Source organism: Hoplias malabaricus, chromosome 14 (assembly GCF_029633855.1).
Source record: "Hoplias malabaricus isolate fHopMal1 chromosome 14, fHopMal1.hap1, whole genome shotgun sequence".
Classification (NCBI taxonomy): domain Eukaryota; kingdom Metazoa; phylum Chordata; class Actinopteri; order Characiformes; family Erythrinidae; genus Hoplias; species Hoplias malabaricus.
In genome coordinates this window covers 29719744-29741084 of record NC_089813.1, presented here as the reverse complement: position 1 = coordinate 29741084, position 21341 = coordinate 29719744, and the positions used below count along the sequence as shown (strand labels likewise).

Genomic DNA, 21341 nt, shown 5'->3' with positions numbered 1-21341 from the left:
TAGGATCAATGCACACCATAACAATACCTTTTTGAAGGCTTTCAACAACTGATGCACTAACTGGTAAGTGGCAGTTGCCTTTGTCTAACTTAAGACTACTATTAATTAGATGTCACAAACTAAAATGTTACACCTGTGAAAGTGTTTTCAAATAACTGAAAATAATAATTGCGACAATAACAGTCAGAATCAGAGTCAGAATAAAGTAACCATATTCTCATTGCATAAATTAGCAAATAGAAATTAAAAATACAGAATACATCCATATGCACGATAAACTATCATAAAGACGAATTCTGGTATTGTATATGATTATACTTTCATTACTGTATTAATGAGATTTCTAGTGTTACATATCATCACACGTGTGGTGCTGTATATGGGGACTGTAACACTACTGTAGCGATTTCCTGTGCATACCTAGAGAAATACCATTGAATGCTTTTCATGCAGCAGATCAGTAGCTTGCTGTTTCTGCTAATAAACCAAACCAGTAAGCCTGTGGTAGTTTTTTTTTTTTAATTGTTTGTTTTTAAATTTATTTACCATAACACTATTTTATTCCATTTATTGAACCAGTATGACAAAGTTCACGTCCAGTAAATGTCAGCAGTGTCGGTGTCAGTGTCAACAGTATATATTCTTGCATCAAACTCTGGTTATTTGACATTTATATACATTTGTACAAATATGAAGTAAATTATTACTAAATCTTGGGCTCAATTAGGTTTGTGTTAGTGATGTAGCCTGGACATAGTTCTCCACATTCATGTATATACTAGCAAACTAATACATTAACATAGAGGCAGTTCAAATGTTAAAGTTAAATTAAAAAATGAACATAGCTAGCTAAACATAACTACAATGCAATTTACATTAAAATAATTATTAAAACAATGTGCCAAAAACAAACAAAAAAAAGAAGTTACAGTATGAGACAAATATTACACCCCTTTAACCATAAAGCTAATTTCACATCAGAAACGGACGCGACACACCGCAACGTGCTGCGGGCGTAAACTGCGTTAATCAGTGCAGCAACAGCTTTTCACACAGGCCGCGCGCGTCACTCGGCACCGCGGCGGTATCGCCACATATTCCTTTCTGCTATTCAACAAACATCAACAGACAAAATGTAATTCAGTTTCCGTGGCAGAGTGTGCACTGACGTCATGAATAGGCTGGCAGTGCATGTGAGGCAGTGTCTGCAGCCAGACATTAAGGGTTAATTCCATATGGCTCCTTGATATATATGCAATGCACTATTTTAGTGCCACGGCATATTTGCCTATGAAGTGCACTATGAAGGGCACAAAGAGGTGTTTGAGCGCCGACCTGCGTTGCCACGGTGACGCTCCACGCTTCCTAAACGTGAGCGAGCTCTTACTGAAAGTCTCAACCTCAGCCAATCAGAAGCTGCCTGGCCTTCAGTCCAGAGACACAGCAGAGAGAGAGAGAGAGAGAGAGAGAGGAGCACGGCGTGGAAACGAAGACTTCAGCAACAGATTTGTGAGTGCTGTTCCCTCAAATATTGTGGGAAGAGATGGTCTTGTCTTCAGGATTGACATAACATTCAAAGGTAACGTATCCGTTGTACGTTGTTTATTTTTTGGCAAAATTATTGGCGTCAGTTTAAAAATTGGAATTACATAACTTGCGCGTCGGTGACCCACTTTCTAATGTTTTTATATCTACGTTTGAAAATAATGCTTCTCATAATGACAGATGTATACTTACTGAACATTATGGAAATTCCCTTGATGCTTTGTGAAGCTAACTGGACTCCAGACGAGTTTGAAACATCAGTATTTACAAATGTTGTCTCGTCAGTTTCACCCAGTTACAACTGACCTAATTTTCACTCCACTCGCTGGAGCAGACTCTGGAGCAGTGTCTGACTCTGAGAAGAAACTGAGCATTAGTTACACATTTCTCATATTTTTACTGAATTCACCGTGGAGTTAATAACCAGAACGATAAACCGGAGTGAAATATACTGTTTGACAGAGTGATTCTATTATTGTCCCCTATAAATATGGAATGCATTATAATTATTCTCATTTTTTAACAATGTATCAAAGAAAAAATGCATGTAAACAATTCCATAAATGTATAATTCTGAGGACATGTGTAAGTTTTACTGGATTTCTTTACTGACCTGGGCTTTTGTTAGTGTTGAAAGTAGGAGTGTTACAATATGTTTCTTAGAAGAATTTCTAAATGCAGAATTAGAAATTTCACAAAATATATAGCGTTCTTTGTGGTAACCTGGGTACCTTAAGGACATTATAATAACTTATTTACGATTATCTTTTAAGCTGACAATGTACTTGTATTTCTAATGTATTGTATTTGTATGACTAAACTTTCAGCTGTGAAATAAGGGCAGTGCAATTTGTTCTTGATTATGTGGTTTATGAAATATTTCTTCAGTTAGAATGATTGAGTGAATGTTTGGTGTCACAAAATAAAGATACATTTTTCAAAATAAAATGGATGACTGAAAAAAAAATTATTACAAAATGGATAATATTTCATTATAAAATGTAGTTATGGTGGACTAAGAGTGGTAAAAAAAAATACTGCTTCTCAGGCATTTTCTTAGATTCTGTTCATTTAGGTTATTGAAGTGAATTATCTGAAATATCATCACTGTCCAATGAAACACAGGTATCTCCATTTTGTCAACTTTTAGTTTACTAGATTATTTGAACACAACAGCTGAAAGTTTCATGATATATGCTACAAAAAAGCTCCAAATAATACCACTAGCCCTTAACATTGTGGAATCTCCATTTTGAGTGTATGCCATTGTGGACGTCACTCTTGTGTCAGCCCATTGAGTCAGATATTAAATCTGCCATTGAAAGTCACAGAAATGGAAATGAAACAGATGGATGTGATAGATGCCAAAAACTGCAGCAGATCCAAGTCGTCACAATAAATAAATAAATAAATAAGAAATAGGAAATGAGGATAAATGATTATTATAAACCTTAAGGTCTTGTGTTAAGTTTTCATATTAACATCTTTCTTAAGTATATGTTATATATACTTCTCCTATAACAGGGAATGGTGACTTATTCCAGAAGACTCATAATTTGTCTGGATATTGTTCATTTTTAAACCCAAAATCAATTTGAATATGTGTCAGCATGAGGTTTCATGAGCATGGTACATGTCACCTTTCACTAAAACAACTGCATACTTTACATAATAACCACTGTTTGGTCTTAGATTCAGGAGGATGCTTGAATGTGTTTTTCACACTGTTTATTCCCAAACAAAATGTTGAGAATTGTTCAGTTAGCTAAAGGATATGTTCAAATACTAATATTCGGTGAGGTTATCTTTAATACTCAAATCTACTCACTGACAAACATATTACATTTTCAAGTGACATATACAAGTTCTATATTTTAGTTTTGGCTTAGCATGAATTATTTTTTTGTTCTAATAAAGCAGCAGTGAGAAATAGTCTACAGTTTCATTATGGCATAAAAAAATAAATATCTCCCTAAAATATAATTGACAGGTCCAGATTTTCGTTACTAAAGTTGAATTTTATTAATAACACAAACTTAAACTTTGTTGGTCTGGCACCTAGTTACTGAACTATAAGCTCTAGGAAGGAGACATACAAAGAGGCTTAAGGGGTTAAACTTGACTCCTTATTAAACTGTCTACATCCAGTTTATCAGTGTTTCACCTGATGAATTGTTGTCCTGATTTTGTATCATGAAAAGGTGACACAGAAAATGGCCCCAAATTCCATCCACTGGTTCCGGAAGGGCCTGCGTCTCCATGACAACCCTGCACTTCAGGAGGCAGTGCGGGGTGCAGGCACCCTCCGCTGTGTGTACTTTCTGGACCCCTGGTTTGCCGGGTCCTCAAACCTTGGGGTCAACAGATGGAGGTGAGTGTTTCTCAGACTCTTCATTACATCCCACTGCTTTTTAGGAGAGAGTACACGATGTTATCAAAGCCCCCTGTAGGTTAAAATTCATGTTATATGATTGTTTCTCAACCGAAGTGGTTGTCTTGAAAGTTAGCTCAGTTACATTTGTGATTTCATTGTTGCTATCTTCTCTGTAAAACCCATTCAGAGATTTTGTAGCACTGCCGAGATGTTCTAGTCACACAATGAGAGAGAGGAAAAGGGGAAAAAAAGAGATGTGGCAGTTTACATTAATGTTAAATATAGTGCTTCTACGTGCTTTTCTAATAAAAGTACACACATGAAGTACACAGGGTTATTCTGGAAAATACAGGAAAATATCTAAGGGTTCTTAAAACCCTTAGAGTTAGAGTTACACTTAGAGTTACATCAGACTTACGTGAATAAATATGTCACTGACTGACATTTGGGTCTGACCAGATTTATGGTCCCCTTGTAATAGAAAGCAATACATTTCATCAACTCAATAGAAACATTTTAATTCATTTTGACTTGTTAGTGAAGATTGTCATAGACCACATTTTTGCATAAACCTGAAATATATGATGGCCGTTGAGCTAGTACACATCTTACATAAACAACCTATGTGTAATGTTGTAATATTTAAAGTCTTTTATTGCACCTGACAGCGATGATGATGTTCACACCTTAGCTTTAAAGTATCACTAATGACTGACCTTTTTGGGGAAAAAAAGACCCATCATATTAATAAAAATCTGTTTATCTCATGGAACACTATTATAAAAAGTGTGTTATTGTATATTAGGAATCAACTATAGTATGTGTTGCATGATTTATATTGCAAATTTTAATTTTATCTACACTGGAATACACCTTATATTAGATGGGGCAGTGTGGCCAGAATACTGTACTTTTGGTAAAATACCTTACAATATGCTTGTTTTGAGCATGTCCTTAATATTTTTAAGAATAAAGTAAACAGACCTATTGTGTAGTTCTATGTTTACTGATTTTTTTTTGTAGCACAGGATGTGATACTTTGAATGGATATCAGTGTGTGATGTTCTGTGATGGACTGCTGCACAGGGTCCAGAGTTTGTTTTTTTACACCCAGTGATTCTGGCTAAGTTCTGAAAACACTTTTTTGCACAATTTTGCTTGCTCTGCTGCTCACACGAGGCTCACACTGAGTAAAACCAGAACCTATTCTGCTGTTCACCCTGGCTCAAACTGAATAAAACCAGCACCTACTCTGCTACTCACATGAGCCAAAACCAGTGCTTGTTCCACTGCCAGCCCTGGTTCCATTCATTCTCAGGCATTCTCAGGATGTCCTGGAGTATCCTTTAAAAGCTTCTAATCAAAGATTGGCTGTGGCTCAGCACTTTGAATTAGACTTTGCAAGAGTATTGTAAAAGAGTTAAATAATTATATTTCTCAACCCATGTAAAGAATTTGGATCTTTCATCATCTACAACACATAACACTGCAAAAATTCAGGGAATCCAGAGAAATATCAATCCATGTCGGGCAAGGCCGTAAATGAATGCTGAATGTTTGTATCCTTCTAGCCCTCATATGGTATTGCATGAGATACCATCATGCATTGTGAAAAATAGGCTCATAGGCTCAGGAGTACTTCAGAAAACCACTTACATTTAACACAGTCCACTGCTACATCAGGAAATGCTTAGCTCAGATGGTCCAAAAGACAGTAGGTACATATGTTATGGTCAGGTGAGGAAAAACTCAGTAGCGACAAAGAATTGTTGAGCAGCAACTATTTCACTTGCAAAACTGCCACAATTATTAGTCTCAGTTCTGAAATTATTAAAATGTGTAATTAAAAGTATAGGTGATATAAAACAATGGCAAATTTGGCTCTGAAAATATTGGAAATCCGTTCTTGTATTGTCATTGACAAATCAACAATTGTGTGTAACAAATCACAGATTCTTGCCATATGAATTCCCTCAGTTGGAATTGCAATAGATTAAGCTCATGATGTTATATTTTTGCATATCAACTTACAAAGAAATCTGCCCAAATCAGGATCAGTGTATTGCCAGAATGGCCACAGATTCACCTGGAATGTAGGAATGTAGGTAACAAAGTAGCAGATGCTGTAAAAACAGTCCATCCAAACTCAAGCCAGCCTGTCACAGTCCATGCCAGTCCATGAACCTCTAATCATCTTCTGAATGGGCTATTTTCGTCTGCTTCAAAAGTCAGTTCACCAGATTTAATTCTGATGCACCTGTGACTGGGTATGTCCCCATCATCTACAGATGGCCATCCCAATCTTAGTTAAACCTAAGACACACCTGTTCCTTGAAGCTGTCTTGGAAAATGTTCATTCTTATTGAAACAACCTGCTCCTTACCTTAACTTGATCCCTCATTTGGTTGTGTCTTTTTTCAGCTTTGCATCCAAATTTTTAATGGGCTCTACGTAGAGAATGGAAAAAAGAGTAGTTTAGAATTCTATGAAGCTAGATCAGGTTACAATAACATGCTTTAAATTTCATGTATGTGTCTCCTGAGGTTCCTTTTATATATATATATATATATATATATATAATCGTCATGTCAGTACTTTTTTTACATACTTTTTTTTTTTTACATAATTTAAAAGCATTAGCTATAAGTTTACAAAACAAAGCATTTCCAATAAATGGACCGATAGAAAACTTCCAAATGTACATAAATGTCATACATTAAAAGTAAGAACTTTTTGCTCATTATTTTCAGTTTCTATGTGTCATTGCTGTTTTGATGGTAATTTTTGTTGTTTTGAATGCTCCTTGACCAATTTCTGTCTCAAACTGACATACATCATGTAACAGCCATACTGAAAGTATCAACCAGTATATATATATATATATATATATCAACCAGTGAGATATGGTTTGTGTTTGCTTTGTGAACAATATGAGTACACCCATGTTTGTCCTGTTTTTACTTTAATATCTATTAAATTCACCTAAAGACGCAATCCATCCACTATCACTCTTTGGTGTCAGATTGTCCCATGACCCAGAGAAGCCAGTAACGGAAATTGTAGTTTTCCTTTTCTCCTAGAAGGTGTAGGCTGCTTTGTTATAGTTGAAAGCAGGTCACTAGGCTAATTTTATGCCCTCCAGTTGCTGCACGCCTGCGCGCTGATATTTAGGCCAGGACAGTTACATAAGGGATGATGTATGACTGAGCAAAGGGCTAGAAATATGACTTTTTCACAGGCTCTTCAGAGGTCACAGTCTATAGGTTAAAAGAAAACATGATGCAGAGAACGGTGCTAATTATCTAGATTAAAATTTACACTTTGACAATCTGTTATTATTGAGCTAACCAGAGCCTGATTGTCTTGACCTGACTGGAAGTATAAGTACCACTCTATGTATTCATCCTCATTCCATATACATAAAATTTCCACCAATAAATAGTATATCACCTGGCATTATAAGCCATAAATAATTCTTATATTAGTAAACATTTCTTTAAATATTTTATAGTTTAAAAATTAAACAAAGAGGTTAACTGCTGACTTTGTTATTTTAGATTTAAACGCTAAGGCCATATACACATTACATGGTTTTCAAGGTTATCAAATAGCTGTATTCTTCACACATTACGATTGAACCAGCTCTGAGCTAATGCTGATATTCCTCTGACTTCAATCAATGCAAAAAATCTTGCAGTTTGAACCTGCCATAAAATGTCAGGATTGGAAGTAATTTCAAAGAGTGAACTTGTTAGACTGACATTTTAGAATATCAAATTCTAGGGATCCGAAGTTCACTAAATTGTCACTAAAATGTATAATAAACCATAACACTGGTCAGGAATGGAAAAGTATTGCTATTACTATGAAGTAATTGGAAATTGTAATTAATTACTAAAAGTGTATGGATGCCTGTTGCTATTGATAAATGTGCATGTACTTTGTGAATGAAGCTTGGGAGGTGTGTGTGTGTGTGTATGTGTGTGTGCGTGTGTTTGTGTGCACGTGAGTTAATAATGATAGTGGAGTTGTATGTGGGGTATGCTGGCTGGGTGGCTAGTCATTTATTTGGAGCATGGGCAGCTTTGCTGTCTGGTCTCTAATCAGGGCTTTGCTAGCAGACCGTCTGACTTTGGGCTCAGTCTGCACACTTGAGCCAGAACATAGACACAGGTGGAAGGTTAACCAGGCCAGGGGGACATGTCCTGACCTTAAACAAATTAATTAGAGCACTAATGATTCTGTGATCTGTACAGGCAATAATTTTATATCATGGGCTTAATGAGTTTTTCATTATCTGGCATCAGATACTACAGTCCATATCCACAGGGCTTTTGTTTTTAAGTTTGCTCTAAAGTCTAGCATTTGAAACGAACAGGTAAAACATTGTTAATATGCAGAATGTTAGCTTTATTTTTGGTAAATTACAGTACTGTGCAAAAGTCAGAGGCCACAAATGTATTTAAATTTAAAAATACATTAAGCAAGATTTATTCATTTCATCAAATTCAGGAAAATAGTGTTATGTGTTTAAAAAATTAAAAAACAAAAAAATTAATAACATATTACACAGATGCCTCCATAACTATACAATATTTGGTATTTAGTGCATGGATATTTTTCACACAATTTGTTATTTTCTTATGAAAACAAATATTCAGTATTAGAGGTCTGCCCATCCATTGTCAAGGCCACCAGCAGATTCTTTGTTTAACTTGACACAGTACTGGACAAAAGGAACACAGCTCTGTTAAAAAATAGTCCTTCCATTTCAGGAGAATATAAATAAGTAACAGAAATTGCTTTATTCACAATTTAGTTGCAAATCCAATGCAGTAGATAACTGCTTGAAGTTTGCAAACCATAGGTATTGCCATATGTTGCATTGTTCCTAGTGATGCTTTGTCAAACATATAATAAGTCATTTTCAGTGCTGTTTGTTTTGAAGGGCTTTATATGCAGTCTTATCTTCAAGATACATGCTTAATGCCATTCATTTTTTGGCCCCCGAAACTTTGTTTGTTGTGTCATATAAATATACTCTATATTTAACAGGATGTACATACATATAAATTAAACCTGTGATTTTGTGTTTTATCTTCATATTTAAATCCACTGTGCTGGAGCAGAGTGCCAGATCAATAAAATTATATCACTGTTGCCTGTGCTGTTTTTTTGAGGCTCTAGGCAAACAAGTTTGTCACCTGCAACCCACATTCCAAATTATTCCCTGATGTTTTACCTTTCCAAGTTAAATAAAGAGATTACAAGTTAATTGTGTCTGGTTCACATTAGGATTTACCTGACAGGTAAATGACCAGAATGTCTTCTGAATAGTACAATTATCAGCTACTGAGTCAAGCTGTACACAGCAGGTGTCTCAACCAAAAATACCATTAAGGCCCTTCTGGTGCAGGTGGATAGAGTGAAGAAATCTGTGAATGGAAACTTGTGACAGGTGTGAGGTTAGTTTCCAGCTTGCTAGGAATTGGTGAGCTGTTTATAGAAAAGAAACGGGATTTAATCTAAAGACAGGATAGACCTACACATCCAGCCACTGAGTTTTAAAACTGCCATGCATAGTTCTAATTAAAAGCTCAGCCATAACATTACTATCAGTTCCTTGTTTCTACGCTTACTGTCCACTGATTGTGTATGTGCACTTCTACCATAACAGACTGTAGTCCAGCTGTTGTTCCACCACATATTTTTCAGTAGTCAGGACCAAACACAGAGCAAGTATGTTTTTGGTTAGTGGACTAAAGTCCAGCTGTGACATCCAGCAGAACTGTGTGGCTGATCCATTCATACCAGCACAACACACACTAACACACCAAAATCAATTCAGTGTCACTGCAACTCCTAGAATGATCAACCACCCAAATAATTTTTGCTCTGTGGTGGTCCTGACCTTTGAAACTATATATGCAGAACAGCAGATAGACTACAATCTGTAAATGTAGAACTACAAAGTGCTCCTGTACAGTCAATGGAGGTGTGACATGGAGGTGGTAGTAATTTATGGCAAATGTATGTTCCTGTGTGGTTGGTAGTACAACTTTTGCATACCAGGGGTTTGGTAATGCAGTGACTTTATGTTTACTTATAAATATCCTAAAAATGACTGCAATATATATTAAGGGCGAGATAATTTTGTGCAAAACATGGTTGTACAGTATACAAAATCTGTTGAATATTTATTGTTGTTAGGTTTGTGATATTACATATTTTTAATACATGCAAGTTTTTTGCAGATTTCTTCTTCAGTGCCTAGATGATCTCGATTCCAGTCTCCGAAAACTCAATTCCCGCCTTTTTGTCATCCGAGGTCAACCAGCCAATGTATTCCCACGTCTTTTTAAGGTCAGATTAGCTGATTTTTAATTGCCATTAATCCACTGTTATATAAAAAAACATTTGTTTTCTTACACTTATTAGTCAGAACCCCCACTGGAAACCTCACTTTGTTTTTCAACACTCAGGAGTGGGAAATATCCAGGCTGACTTTTGAGTATGACTCAGAACCTTTTGGGAAGGAGCGGGATGCTGCCATTAAAAAGCTTGCAATGGAGGCTGGAGTGGAAGTCATCGTCAAGATCTCACATACGCTATATAATCTGGACAAGTAGGATCCATAATATTTTATCCATAAGATATAGCACTGTCTGTAAAATTTTATTTTTGACTATCAATGTTGGCTAAATTGATGCCTGTTGATGTAACATTATTAGTGGTATTCAAAATGCAATAACTTTTATCTCATTGTACATAGTCACTCTACAGACACCCTAGTGCTTGTTATATTGTGTAATACTGAAATATTTAAAATCCAAATGGGTCCTATTTTAGGTCTGGAAAATGGTCTCTTCATTACTTTACCAAATTACATGTTTCTTCTCTGTATCCCTTGTAGAATCATTGATTTAAATGGTGGTCAGCCACCTCTCACCTACAAGCGTTTCCAGACATTGATAAGTCGCATGGACCCACCAGAAATGCCAGTGGAGACCTTGTCCAGTGCCCTCATGGGCTGTTGTATCACGCCTGTCTCTGAAGATCATGGGGACAAATATGGTGTGCCTTCTTTGGAAGAGTTAGGTAAGATGCAAATGGTGTTAAAAAAAAATTATGACAGATTGTTAGGGTGAAACAGGAAGGTGTAGGAGTGCCAGTACATCCTCAGAAAACATAGAAGGTTAAGATTTATATAAGGTTACATATGAAAGAAAAGAAGCCTTTAATATGGTCCTACTTTAACTTTTTGACATTTGTAAAATGGAATTTTAGTTGTTTTTATTTGGCATATTTACATTTATTTATATTTAGCAATTCTAAAAATGGCATATATACTATATAATTTTCCAGTTTGGGGATAAAGGGAACTAAATGAGTGATTTGTGATATAAACTGAAGCAGTAAATATGTAGTTATCAGGTCCTGTTTTATTTTACATAGCCTTACATAATTAGTAACTATATTAGTTAATTTTGTAGGTTTTTCTATATTGATTGATCTCGATATGTATCACAATATTAATATTTTGTCATATTGTAATAAAAAACACACATATATAAAATGTGCCACGTGGCTTAAATTCACAAGGAAAGATTTCACTGGAACAATACATTTTCTTACCACAAAAAAATTAATGATATCTGTGTTTCATGAAAACATTTTTAGGGCATTAACACCTCAAGCTTTAAAAGAAGCAGAAGGAGTATAAAGATAGATTAAGAAGAGTTTAAAATAATAAATTAATAATAAAAAACACCCAAAGTGCTGAACTGTAAACATATTGCACTTAACCCATTAGAAGGATTAGAAAAGTAACAGTGGGAAAGCTAGAACGTTTTCAGTTTCATTAATTCACTGTCTGTAAGCGCTTATCCAGTTCATTGATGTGGTGGGTGTGGAGCCTACTAAATCACTGAGTGCAAGTCAGAAAAAGTTCCACACTTGGGAGTGTTTATTTAAGAGAAGCAGCCTGATCTATAGCGTCAGATCCTATAAAAAATGTTCGCATGGAGAAAATGATTTTGTGCAAGGAACACCACGTCAAGCAACAGTGCTCTTGCAAATGCTCAAATACACTTTGAGTGAAGAAAAACCCACCGGGCAAGGGGTCACCATACCAGACAAAATACACCCAAAAACACACAGTGAACAGGAGACTATAACATATTTAATATATGTTTATATGCAGTGAAATCTTAACTTATGAGTGAATCAACTTATGAATCTTCCAAGATACGAGCCATTGCTCGGTTGATTTTTGCTTTATGATATCTTATTTAAAAAAATTGGTGTGGTTTTTGGGGCATTTAATAGCATTTAAATTTATTTTAATGGGGGAATTTAATTTGATATACAAGCAAATTGCATTACGAGCTGGCACAGAACAAATTAAACTCATAAGTTAAGATATTATTGTATTTAATAAATATGTCGATAAATCGATATAACTTTATCACCCAGCACTAATGCCAATATATACCATAAATTTTATTTGTAGAAAAATAGAATTTTCAGTTATCTTTAATCTTTCCCTTTTCATAATTGCATATTTTTAAAGCAACATATATACTTCTAAATAAAATTTGTATTTAGGGTTTGACACAGAAGGACTGCCATCTGCTGTGTGGCCAGGTGGGGAGACTGAAGCGTTAACAAGGATTGAAAGACATCTGGAGAGAAAGGTATGGGTTACTTCATGTAGTGGTTAAAACATCAAAAGTCAGACTGCTTGGTGTTAGCATCATACTTTATGTATGGAGAAAGTTAATATCACATTTAATCAGCTGAAGTCAACAAAGAGAACATCTAATGGACATTGACTACATGTACAGCCATGTATATCCAGATTTCAAATATTTAACTTGATTAGATCAGAATCTTTTTCCCTTTTTCCTTTTTTTCCTTTTTTCATCCCCCAGGCTTGGGTAGCAAACTTTGAAAGACCAAGAATGAATGCCAACTCTCTACTGGCCAGTCCAACAGGCCTGAGCCCATACCTACGCTTCGGCTGCCTCTCATGTCGCCTCTTCTACTTCAAACTTACTGACCTCTACAGAAAGGTACTTCATGACTACTTATTTGCTTTTTTGAGAATAATTTTATTGAAGCAGCAGGATGATTTTAGCTTGCATTATGTACATTAAGAAAATGTACATTGTTAAGATTAGGTCAGTACTATCTCGTATAATCTTCCCAGGTAAAAAAGACCAGCACCCCTCCCCTCTCCCTGTATGGCCAGCTCTTGTGGCGAGAATTTTTCTACACTGCCGCCACCACCAACCCACGCTTTGACAAGATGGAGGGCAACCCCATATGTGTGCGTATTCCCTGGGATAAAAACCCAGAGGCGTTGGCCAAGTGGGCTGAGGCAAAGACTGGTTTTCCGTGGATCGATGCCATCATGACCCAACTGAGGCAGGAGGGTTGGATCCATCACCTGGCCCGGCATGCTGTGGCTTGCTTCCTCACACGAGGAGACCTGTGGATCAGCTGGGAGGAAGGCATGAAGGTGCTTTGAACATGGGGCAATTTCTGTTTATTTGCAAACAATAAAGTATTACTAAAAAACTGTTTAACACTTGTGAAGTAAAAGACATTCATAAGCACCAGCCCACCAAGCAGTACAAAGACTGAAGAGAGGGAGTTGCTGTAACCCTCAGTTTCATTATTAATGTAACCAAAATTGAAATAATAATGTTATTTATTGAATGCTCAGTTCCTCCTATTATGCTTGTATTTTGTATGAACTTGTAAGTGTATATGCCCGTTTTACCTTAACGCAAACAAAACAAAAGATTTGCAGAATTAATAAATTGACAATACATATTAACATTATATAACATTGGGACTGGAACCTCAGAAAACATGGACATGCAATGCCATTGATGTACAACACTAAAAAGTTCCTAAATGTGAGGAAATTATTAGCTGGTTTCATGTCTAAACACTATCAAAGACAAGAATAAACAGTAAAATAAAAAGAAAATGCATACATAAAAAAGTTTTTCAATTGAAATTATTTGGCACCACCTTTACGTGGCAGCAAGAAGCACATAATAATAATATTGGGCAATAGACCTGCATGTTTAGCAGATAATGAGTAAAAATTAGTGTTGGTGGGCCTGCAGAAGCAAGTCATAATGCATTGTGGTGTCACATTGTCCCCCTTTTTTAAACGAATTGTTTAATTGTAAACAATTAGTTTTCTTAATCCCCACACCTTCGCTTAAAAATACACTGATTTGTATTAAGTCCATCAAATGTAATTTAAAATGTGAACTACTTATTGAAATTTGTTTGGCTAGTGTATAATAATAGCTGTGATTGACAGGTATTTGAGGAGCTCTTATTGGACGCAGACTGGAGTGTGAATGCAGGCAGCTGGATGTGGCTCTCCTGTAGCTCCTTCTTTCAGCAATTCTTCCACTGCTATTGTCCAGTGGGCTTTGGTCGACGCACTGACCCTAACGGCGATTTCATTAGGTTGGTAACGTTGCCAAATGCAAACACTGCTAGGTATTAGGTAGTGCACTGAGAGCTGTGATGTTGCTGCAAGCCCACAGTACAGATAAGTAACCAATCCTCATTCTAAACATGAAGTAGAAAGAAGCACAAAATATTTCACAATTATTGTCAACAATGGTTAGTTCAGGTTTCAAAATGATCTCCTATATAGTACCATAAGAACTTTTTTTATTGTAAATGAAGTCACAATTACTGTTCCTATTTCTAATTTGTTCTATCTTGTTTAAATGTGTGACTTAGGCTAATCATACATTTAAGTTATTATCTGCCTCATTTAATACAATAATTGAATTATGTTTCCTTAGCTGAATAGCTAAAAACTGTGTGCACTGTGATTGTATTGTCTTTTCGGGGATTGGGTGAAAAGTTCAGCTTTCCCTTTCCCCTTTGTAAATTGTGGTTGATTGCTTTTAAGACAAAAGCCATTCTTAGCCAAAGCATTTGGAAGCCTGTTAGCTGTGATTCTGGTTGAAGCTTGATGCTCTTTCTCTGGGCAATACAGTAGCCTGTTCTTTAGCTTGGTAGCATCTTGTTTCATCAAAAGGGATTTTAACCACTTGGTAAGGAAATAGTAAGCCTGGCCTGTTTTTAATGCATAGAGAGCCACAATGCATTTCCCAGAGGGCATGATGGGAGGTGGGGTCTAAAGCCAGGGATAACAACATTTCTATCTAGCTTTGGACAACACCTCCTTATCAGACTCTTTTTGAAATGTTCAGTGGTGCTCTTGGTGTTAAATGCAGCCCTGCCTGTGCAAGAGAACAATAACAATGTACGTTTTTTTTGTATTGGCCTTAATCACCATAGACCCATGTGAACATAATGATTTCCATTTGTGCTTATGTAAGAGGTACGTGTCTGTTTGAATGGCAACCTTCTCCAGATGCTTAATGCGTTCGATTGCATGTAGTGGCCTTCCCAAAAACACCACCCAATGCCTGTGCTTACTTTTGGTTCTCTTTAGCTTGCATTGCTTGTCCAGGCAGGTTGTGAATGTTCCTGGCGAAAGGGTTGTGGTCCCTTTTGGCAAAACGAGGGGGCCACCCAGCAGTGGAGGACAGTATACTGTATTGCTCGTTTGACAGCTAGCAAGTTTCTCTGCTTTGGCTTGGGATCACTGTCGTCTCAAAAGCGATCAGTAGCAGTGTGAGGGGCAGGAAGTGAACCTGAACCTTTTACTCAGCCCTGACTTTCGATTGGTTGGGTGGGATAAGGGCGGGAGGGAGGTATTTCGCTGGATCTGGCAGACATTGGATGGGTGGGAGGGGTTGGTCACTGCCTCTGCTTTCTAACGCGTGTTATAGTAGGAATCTCCGTAGTGTCTCAGCACAGGCAGGATCTGTTGGTTTAAAGCGCGTCCGCCTTTCTGCAAGCATTGTGGTGCCATCGACCACCTTCTGTCCAGGCTCTGGTAAGGCGGAATGTGTAGGTAGGTGGCCTTTCACTGTCCCTGGGATCCAGAAGAAAAACATCTACAATTTTGACTTCCAGTAGGGCTTACTGCACTTCTTTGTACTCTTGGCTATTTTTATACTTTCTCATGGTGTTTGTAGTTACATATGACTAAGTGATGTAACACGGCAAGTATCATCTCTAAATGTGTTGCAATGTGTGGACAAAGTCTGCCTTAAGCATCATTGATTGTTGCCACAGTCCTTTAAAACTTAAGTTTTTTTTAGCACTCTAAACATTCTATATAATCCATTTCCAGTGGCAGTTCACACATGTTCTTGTGTTGCAACAAATGCCCTGCTATTTGATTCATATTTAAAATCTTTTTTGCTATTGGAAATCCTTGCCCTTTTTTATTATTTGCAATTTCTGCTGACTTCATGTTTGCTTCAGTTGAAACCTTAACACCATCACACATAGCTGCTCCTGTATCTATGATGAGACTCTGTGGTTTAATCTCTCCTTGTCCTTCCAGACGCTATTTACCTGTTCTCAGAGGTTTTCCGGCCAAGTACATCTATGATCCTTGGAACGCCCCAGATTCTGTGCAGGCTGCAGCAAAGTGCATAATTGGAGTCCATTACCCCAAGCCTATGGTAAACCATGCAGAGGCAAGCCGCCTTAACATTGAGAGGATGAAGCAAATCTACCAGCAGCTTTCCCGCTACAGAGGACTTGGTAAGATTTTAGCCATTAAGTCTGGCCTGGACATTCAACTTTGCCCAAAAAATGCTTGCTGTGGTGGTTTCCACAAATTCTATTTTGTAAAAAGTCATTCTTTCAAATCAGGCTTTACCACCACCAGTATTTGTAATATATATATAATATATCTGTAATATTTGCCTATAATGCTAGCATGAATTTCTTCAGATTCTGTCTGTCTTCTTTACTTCTTCTGAAATACTTTGTGGGGCATACTTTGTTGCCATGTATGCATGACAATATATAACTATGTACTGCAAATTAAACTCAAATTAAAAATTATTTATTTATTTTATATCACTTATGATTTATCACTGTTTAACTGATTTAACACATCACTGTTCATTTATTCATCCAAAAAATAATTCTTGTCAATTTAACCGTGATTAGTGTAGGCATGTCAAATTACAATCTAAGAATATTTGAGAATCTTTGTTCTGAATCCAAAGATGGTTTCTTTATCAAGCCAGCAGATATTTAATGTTACTGCTATAATGAATGAGATGTCTGTTTTCTGGTTAAACAGGACTTCTTGCGTCAGTGCCATCCACACACAGTGGAAACGGGAATGGCATGACATACTCTCCAGGAGAACAGCAGCCTGGCACCAATACACCAGGTATGTTTGTTTTCTTATCTTTTCACGGGATTGCCTCAGAAAAAGAAAGTATCAAATATGGCACAACATCATCATATCCAGGGCTTATGGACACACAGTGTTGAACTTAATTATTGACTCCATGCTTAGAAGTGTAATATACTTCTCATGCACTAAACTATATGTAAAGGTAATACTAAATATTATAAATATTATAGTATTTGTAGCAGCTGTGACCAGGAACACACTGAGGATACTGCACAGATTTAAAATTGACCACTTTACTCTAACTAATCTTACACTATGACAGCAACAACTATCTCAAGCAGCTCTGTTGCCAGTGGTAACAGGAGTGGAAGTATTCTTCTGAACTTTGACAGTGAGGAGCACCAGGGACCACGTGGGATTCAGCAGCAGCAGCAGCTAGGTGAGACTAAAGATTCTGGTTTGTAATTCAGTATGACTTGCCCTATATTTGTAATTTTATGTTATAAAATACATATTTTTGTTTGCACTTATTACTATATTTGTAATTAAATAATATATTCAATAAAGGAGGATTTTCTCCCTTGTTCAATATTAGGCTACCACCAAATGCCAGACTCTAGCCAGGTCATTGCAAGCAGCAGTCAGCTTCACCATTTCAAAATAACAAGTCCTCCACATCCAGGTACATAGAAAGCTAGTATGATTGTTTCAGTTATAGTCCGATATAGTTAGTAGATGTGTTTGTCCCTGAGAATAAAAATATCCCTATCCAAAAATTTTATTTCACAGCAGAACCATGTTGAATCTAAAGGTGGAGGCAATGAAATCTAGTGACCAAACACATATGAGTACTGTATGCACATGTATCCTTATTTTTATGCAATGATCTTTTCCATATGGCAGGACGTCAGATTCATACAGCAGGAAGTGTCACAGGTAAGAGGGAAAGAGAATCGGAAAGAGACGCTGAAGGAGAAGATGACACCCTCTCCACCTCTCACAAACTACAGCGACAAATTGCAGAAATCACTTCAGTCTACGTGGCCAATGTAAGTCAACCTATTATGGTAATTAAAATCTTAAGTCAGGTTATATCTATAGCAGCAGTTGAATCATTTCAACCCACTGCATTTTTTTCTCTTAATTTTTTCTAGAAGACCTAGAGGGACATATCATCAATCGAAGTGATAGCAACACTGAACAACTGAGCACAGCACATTTTGAAGATTGTCTCTGAAAAACACTTTTTTTATTTTTATTTTTTAAAGGTACAGGGTGTTAGGGTGTGCATAACCTTGGGTCATCTACACTGTTAATAGCAAATAATGGTATGGTCAGAAGGGAGAAAATAGATGAATGACAGTGGAAGGAGGGGAAAAAAAGAAAAAAAAACTATTCCCAACATTTCTTAAAGTACTGGTTTTTATGTTCACTTCTTGTAAATGTCACTTTCTTTTACAAAAGTCTGTTTCCCGCAGTTGTATCTTTTAAACTTTTTATACAGACAGTATGTAAACAGGATCTTTGCAGCTGGCAGTGTTTCAAAAGTACTTTTATGCACCTTGTTAGGATACTTTACTACCAGCACCTGCCTAATGTTGGATACATATTTTAGCCACATAATATTTACTGGTACATACAAAACATTTGTCTTTTTCCAGCACTAATCCCTTTTTTACAATCACATTTTACTGGATTTCACAACTGGAATAGAGTAAATATTCCTAAATGGTATATTGCTCATTTTTTAAAACAAAACATTTGTAGTTTAATTGTATATATCAATATTTTGTTAGTCCCGCTGAATGTATGTATACACCTGTCCGGAAACATGAGCAGCAAACAGAGCATAGTGAAATGGAAAAAGGACGGTAATGTGATAGAGAATGTAAATTGATTTGTAAGTCCATGCTGTTAAATTTAAATTCTTTGGGGCAATAAGGTAAGACACTTAGTATCTTGCCATTGAATCACAAATAAACATTGCTAAGACGGGAGTGAAAAAAACAGTATGGCAAACAAGCTTTTCTTCACTACAAAGATGCACAGGTTGCATTGATTGTTTTAATTGATTAAAATAACGTATGGACTTCAGGTCAGACCTCAGTTTGGCATTTATTGCAGTTTTCAGATTGTGCAGAAAGACCCTGTTTTCTTATTTATTTTTAGATCTCTCATTTAGAGTTATTCTTTCTGTACACTAGTAAGATTCATCACTGTAAATTAGATTTTTTTTTATTGTATCAGTGTTGTGCTTTGTGTTTCATAGCTTTGAAATGAAACAAATGAAAACATCTGTCTATCACTCTTAAATGTACTATAAAGATAACCTCAAAAACATACATTTTAAACCACAAAAGTTTACTATGACTAACAACTAAAGCATTCCAAATCTGTTTCCTCAGATGGTTTGTAATCCCCCCCCCACACACACACACCTTAGGCGTGAAATTGATTCCATATTTAAGAAGTTTCTCTGTATTGTTTTCCTCTATAACTTCAAATGTAATGGAATTGAATTTCATTTATTTATTTATTTTGTTTTTAAGTCTCAAATTAGACCTCAGTACTCTGCTAAGATAAGTGATGTGAAGCGGGAGATGGCATCAAGGTTGTTACATGAATTATAAGGATGATGGCTATCCTCAGGGACTCATAACTGTAAAGAACGAAAGTCATTTTACTCTCCTACATTGCAATTTAGTTTGTTTATGGCATCCACATTTTTTTCCCTGCTTTCTGCTTACATTTAAAACCTTTGTAACTTTCTGTAGTTTGACAAGCTAAACACTGTTACTGCTGTATCCAAAGGTTTTATTACACCCCCTCACTTTTTAATTATAATTTTTTTTTAAGTCCAGACCAAAATAAGTAAATCACAAGCATGCCTTTGAGCAAAACACAGAACACAGAACAAAAACAAGCCTTTTTTATTGGAAACATAATCTGGAAGATAAAAATAATATTTCCCATTGAAAGTATCCTAGTCACTTATAATTGTACATAGGTACTCTTTATTAAAAACAAACAGCTGGTTTATTGCGTTTTCTAATAAGAGTACCTAATTACTACTAAAATAAACTTTGCTGGTCAAAAGAGTACAGTTTAGTGTGAACTAGGCACTTCATCTACTAAAACGTTAACAGTGTCATGACTCTAGGTGGCCAACAGATATTTCTTAACAATTATGTGTAGATAAGGCCATAAACCTTTTGCCTAGGTGTGCACTGATGGCCATTTAAGATGTAATTGATGCAGTCTGTGCTTAATTTGTGTTTGTGCTGTTCCTGAACCTGCTGTTGGTATAGTTGCATCTGTGCAGCAATTGGCATAGAAAATGGACTGTTGACAAGGTGAGTTTAACAGTTTTGAATGTTGAGAGTGCTTTTGACTGTATATTCTCTGTGCTTTTGTAGTTACCTGTATTTGTCACAGTGGAACAAGTGAACTATCTTTATTTTTCCCATTTTGTTCTTTTTATTTACTTTCTGTGAAATGCCTGTTTATGTCTATACCTTTTCTCTATCCTCCAGTCTGTAAACAGTTGTACTTGTGCAAAATCAGTTTGATGACAGAAGTAAATTGTTGAAACTGGTTTCATTGAGTTCACTTGTACTTTCATAACTTTAACAATGTGTTCTTTTTCAACCCTGAAACCTGTCTCTGGAAAACCGAGGAAAAAAAGAGAATCTTAAGAAGATAGTCTTGTGTAATTGTACATAAACAGAACAGAATGAATTAGAATGTAGGAGAATACATACAGCACTTCTTCAGAAAACCATTTACTTCACATTTACTTGCGAATCAATATGCAGCCTGAAACTCTGTTAAGCAAGGAGAAAGCTATGCATCCATTCTACGCAAATACATACAGTTCTTTGGGCCCAAGCTCATTAAAGCTGGTCTAAATGCGTTGAATACTGTGGTCAGATTAATTAATGTTTCTGCATGTTTTTTAAACAAACGGACATTGAGCCTGCCAAAAAAATTTTACGGTATGAGTTTTTAAATTTGTCTCGTTTTTCATGTTCAGTTTTACTCAAACCGGCAAACTGGTCGAGCTTCGCGTCAGTGGAGGAGGCATACAGCTCTTTCAACTGTTTTGAAACTATATTATAGTTCCTATTTTAAACACTTGGTGTC

The 21341-nt window shown here is 36.2% G+C and overlaps 1 protein-coding gene across 3 annotated transcripts; it reads left to right on the top strand.

The window, feature by feature from the left end:
* The first annotated feature begins 1442 nt into the window (after positions 1 to 1442).
* Positions 1443 to 20255, top strand: cry3a (cryptochrome circadian regulator 3a). Of its 3 annotated transcripts, none has more exons than XM_066643300.1 (15): positions 1443 to 1579; positions 3747 to 3916; positions 10174 to 10282; positions 10402 to 10544; positions 10833 to 11017; positions 12527 to 12615; positions 12853 to 12993; positions 13131 to 13442; positions 14265 to 14416; positions 16386 to 16588; positions 17139 to 17231; positions 17521 to 17637; positions 17794 to 17880; positions 18102 to 18247; positions 18356 to 20255. In XM_066643300.1, exons 2-15 carry the CDS (start codon positions 3759 to 3761, stop codon positions 18359 to 18361), a joined length of 1941 nt encoding a protein of 646 aa, XP_066499397.1. In that variant the 5' UTR covers positions 1443 to 1579; positions 3747 to 3758; the 3' UTR covers positions 18362 to 20255. The 3 variants fall into 3 exon arrangements, with proteins under 3 accessions (XP_066499397.1, XP_066499396.1, XP_066499398.1); XM_066643299.1 differs by having other exon boundaries at positions 18353 to 20255; XM_066643301.1 differs by lacking the exon at positions 17794 to 17880 and having other exon boundaries at positions 18353 to 20255.
* The last annotated feature ends 1086 nt before the right edge of the window (positions 20256 to 21341 follow it).

Excerpts from the sequence above, each read along its gene's own strand:
- cry3a (XM_066643299.1), top strand. The coding sequence starts at position 3,759 with ATGGCCCCAAATTCCATCCACTGGTTCCGGAAGGGCCTGCGTCTCCAT. Across the intron at positions 12,994-13,130 it reads TTACTGACCTCTACAGAAAG|GTAAAAAAGACCAGCACCCC; the intron begins GTACTTCATGAC and ends TAATCTTCCCAG. Across the intron at positions 17,232-17,520 it reads GCCTGGCACCAATACACCAG|CAACAACTATCTCAAGCAGC; the intron begins GTATGTTTGTTT and ends ACACTATGACAG.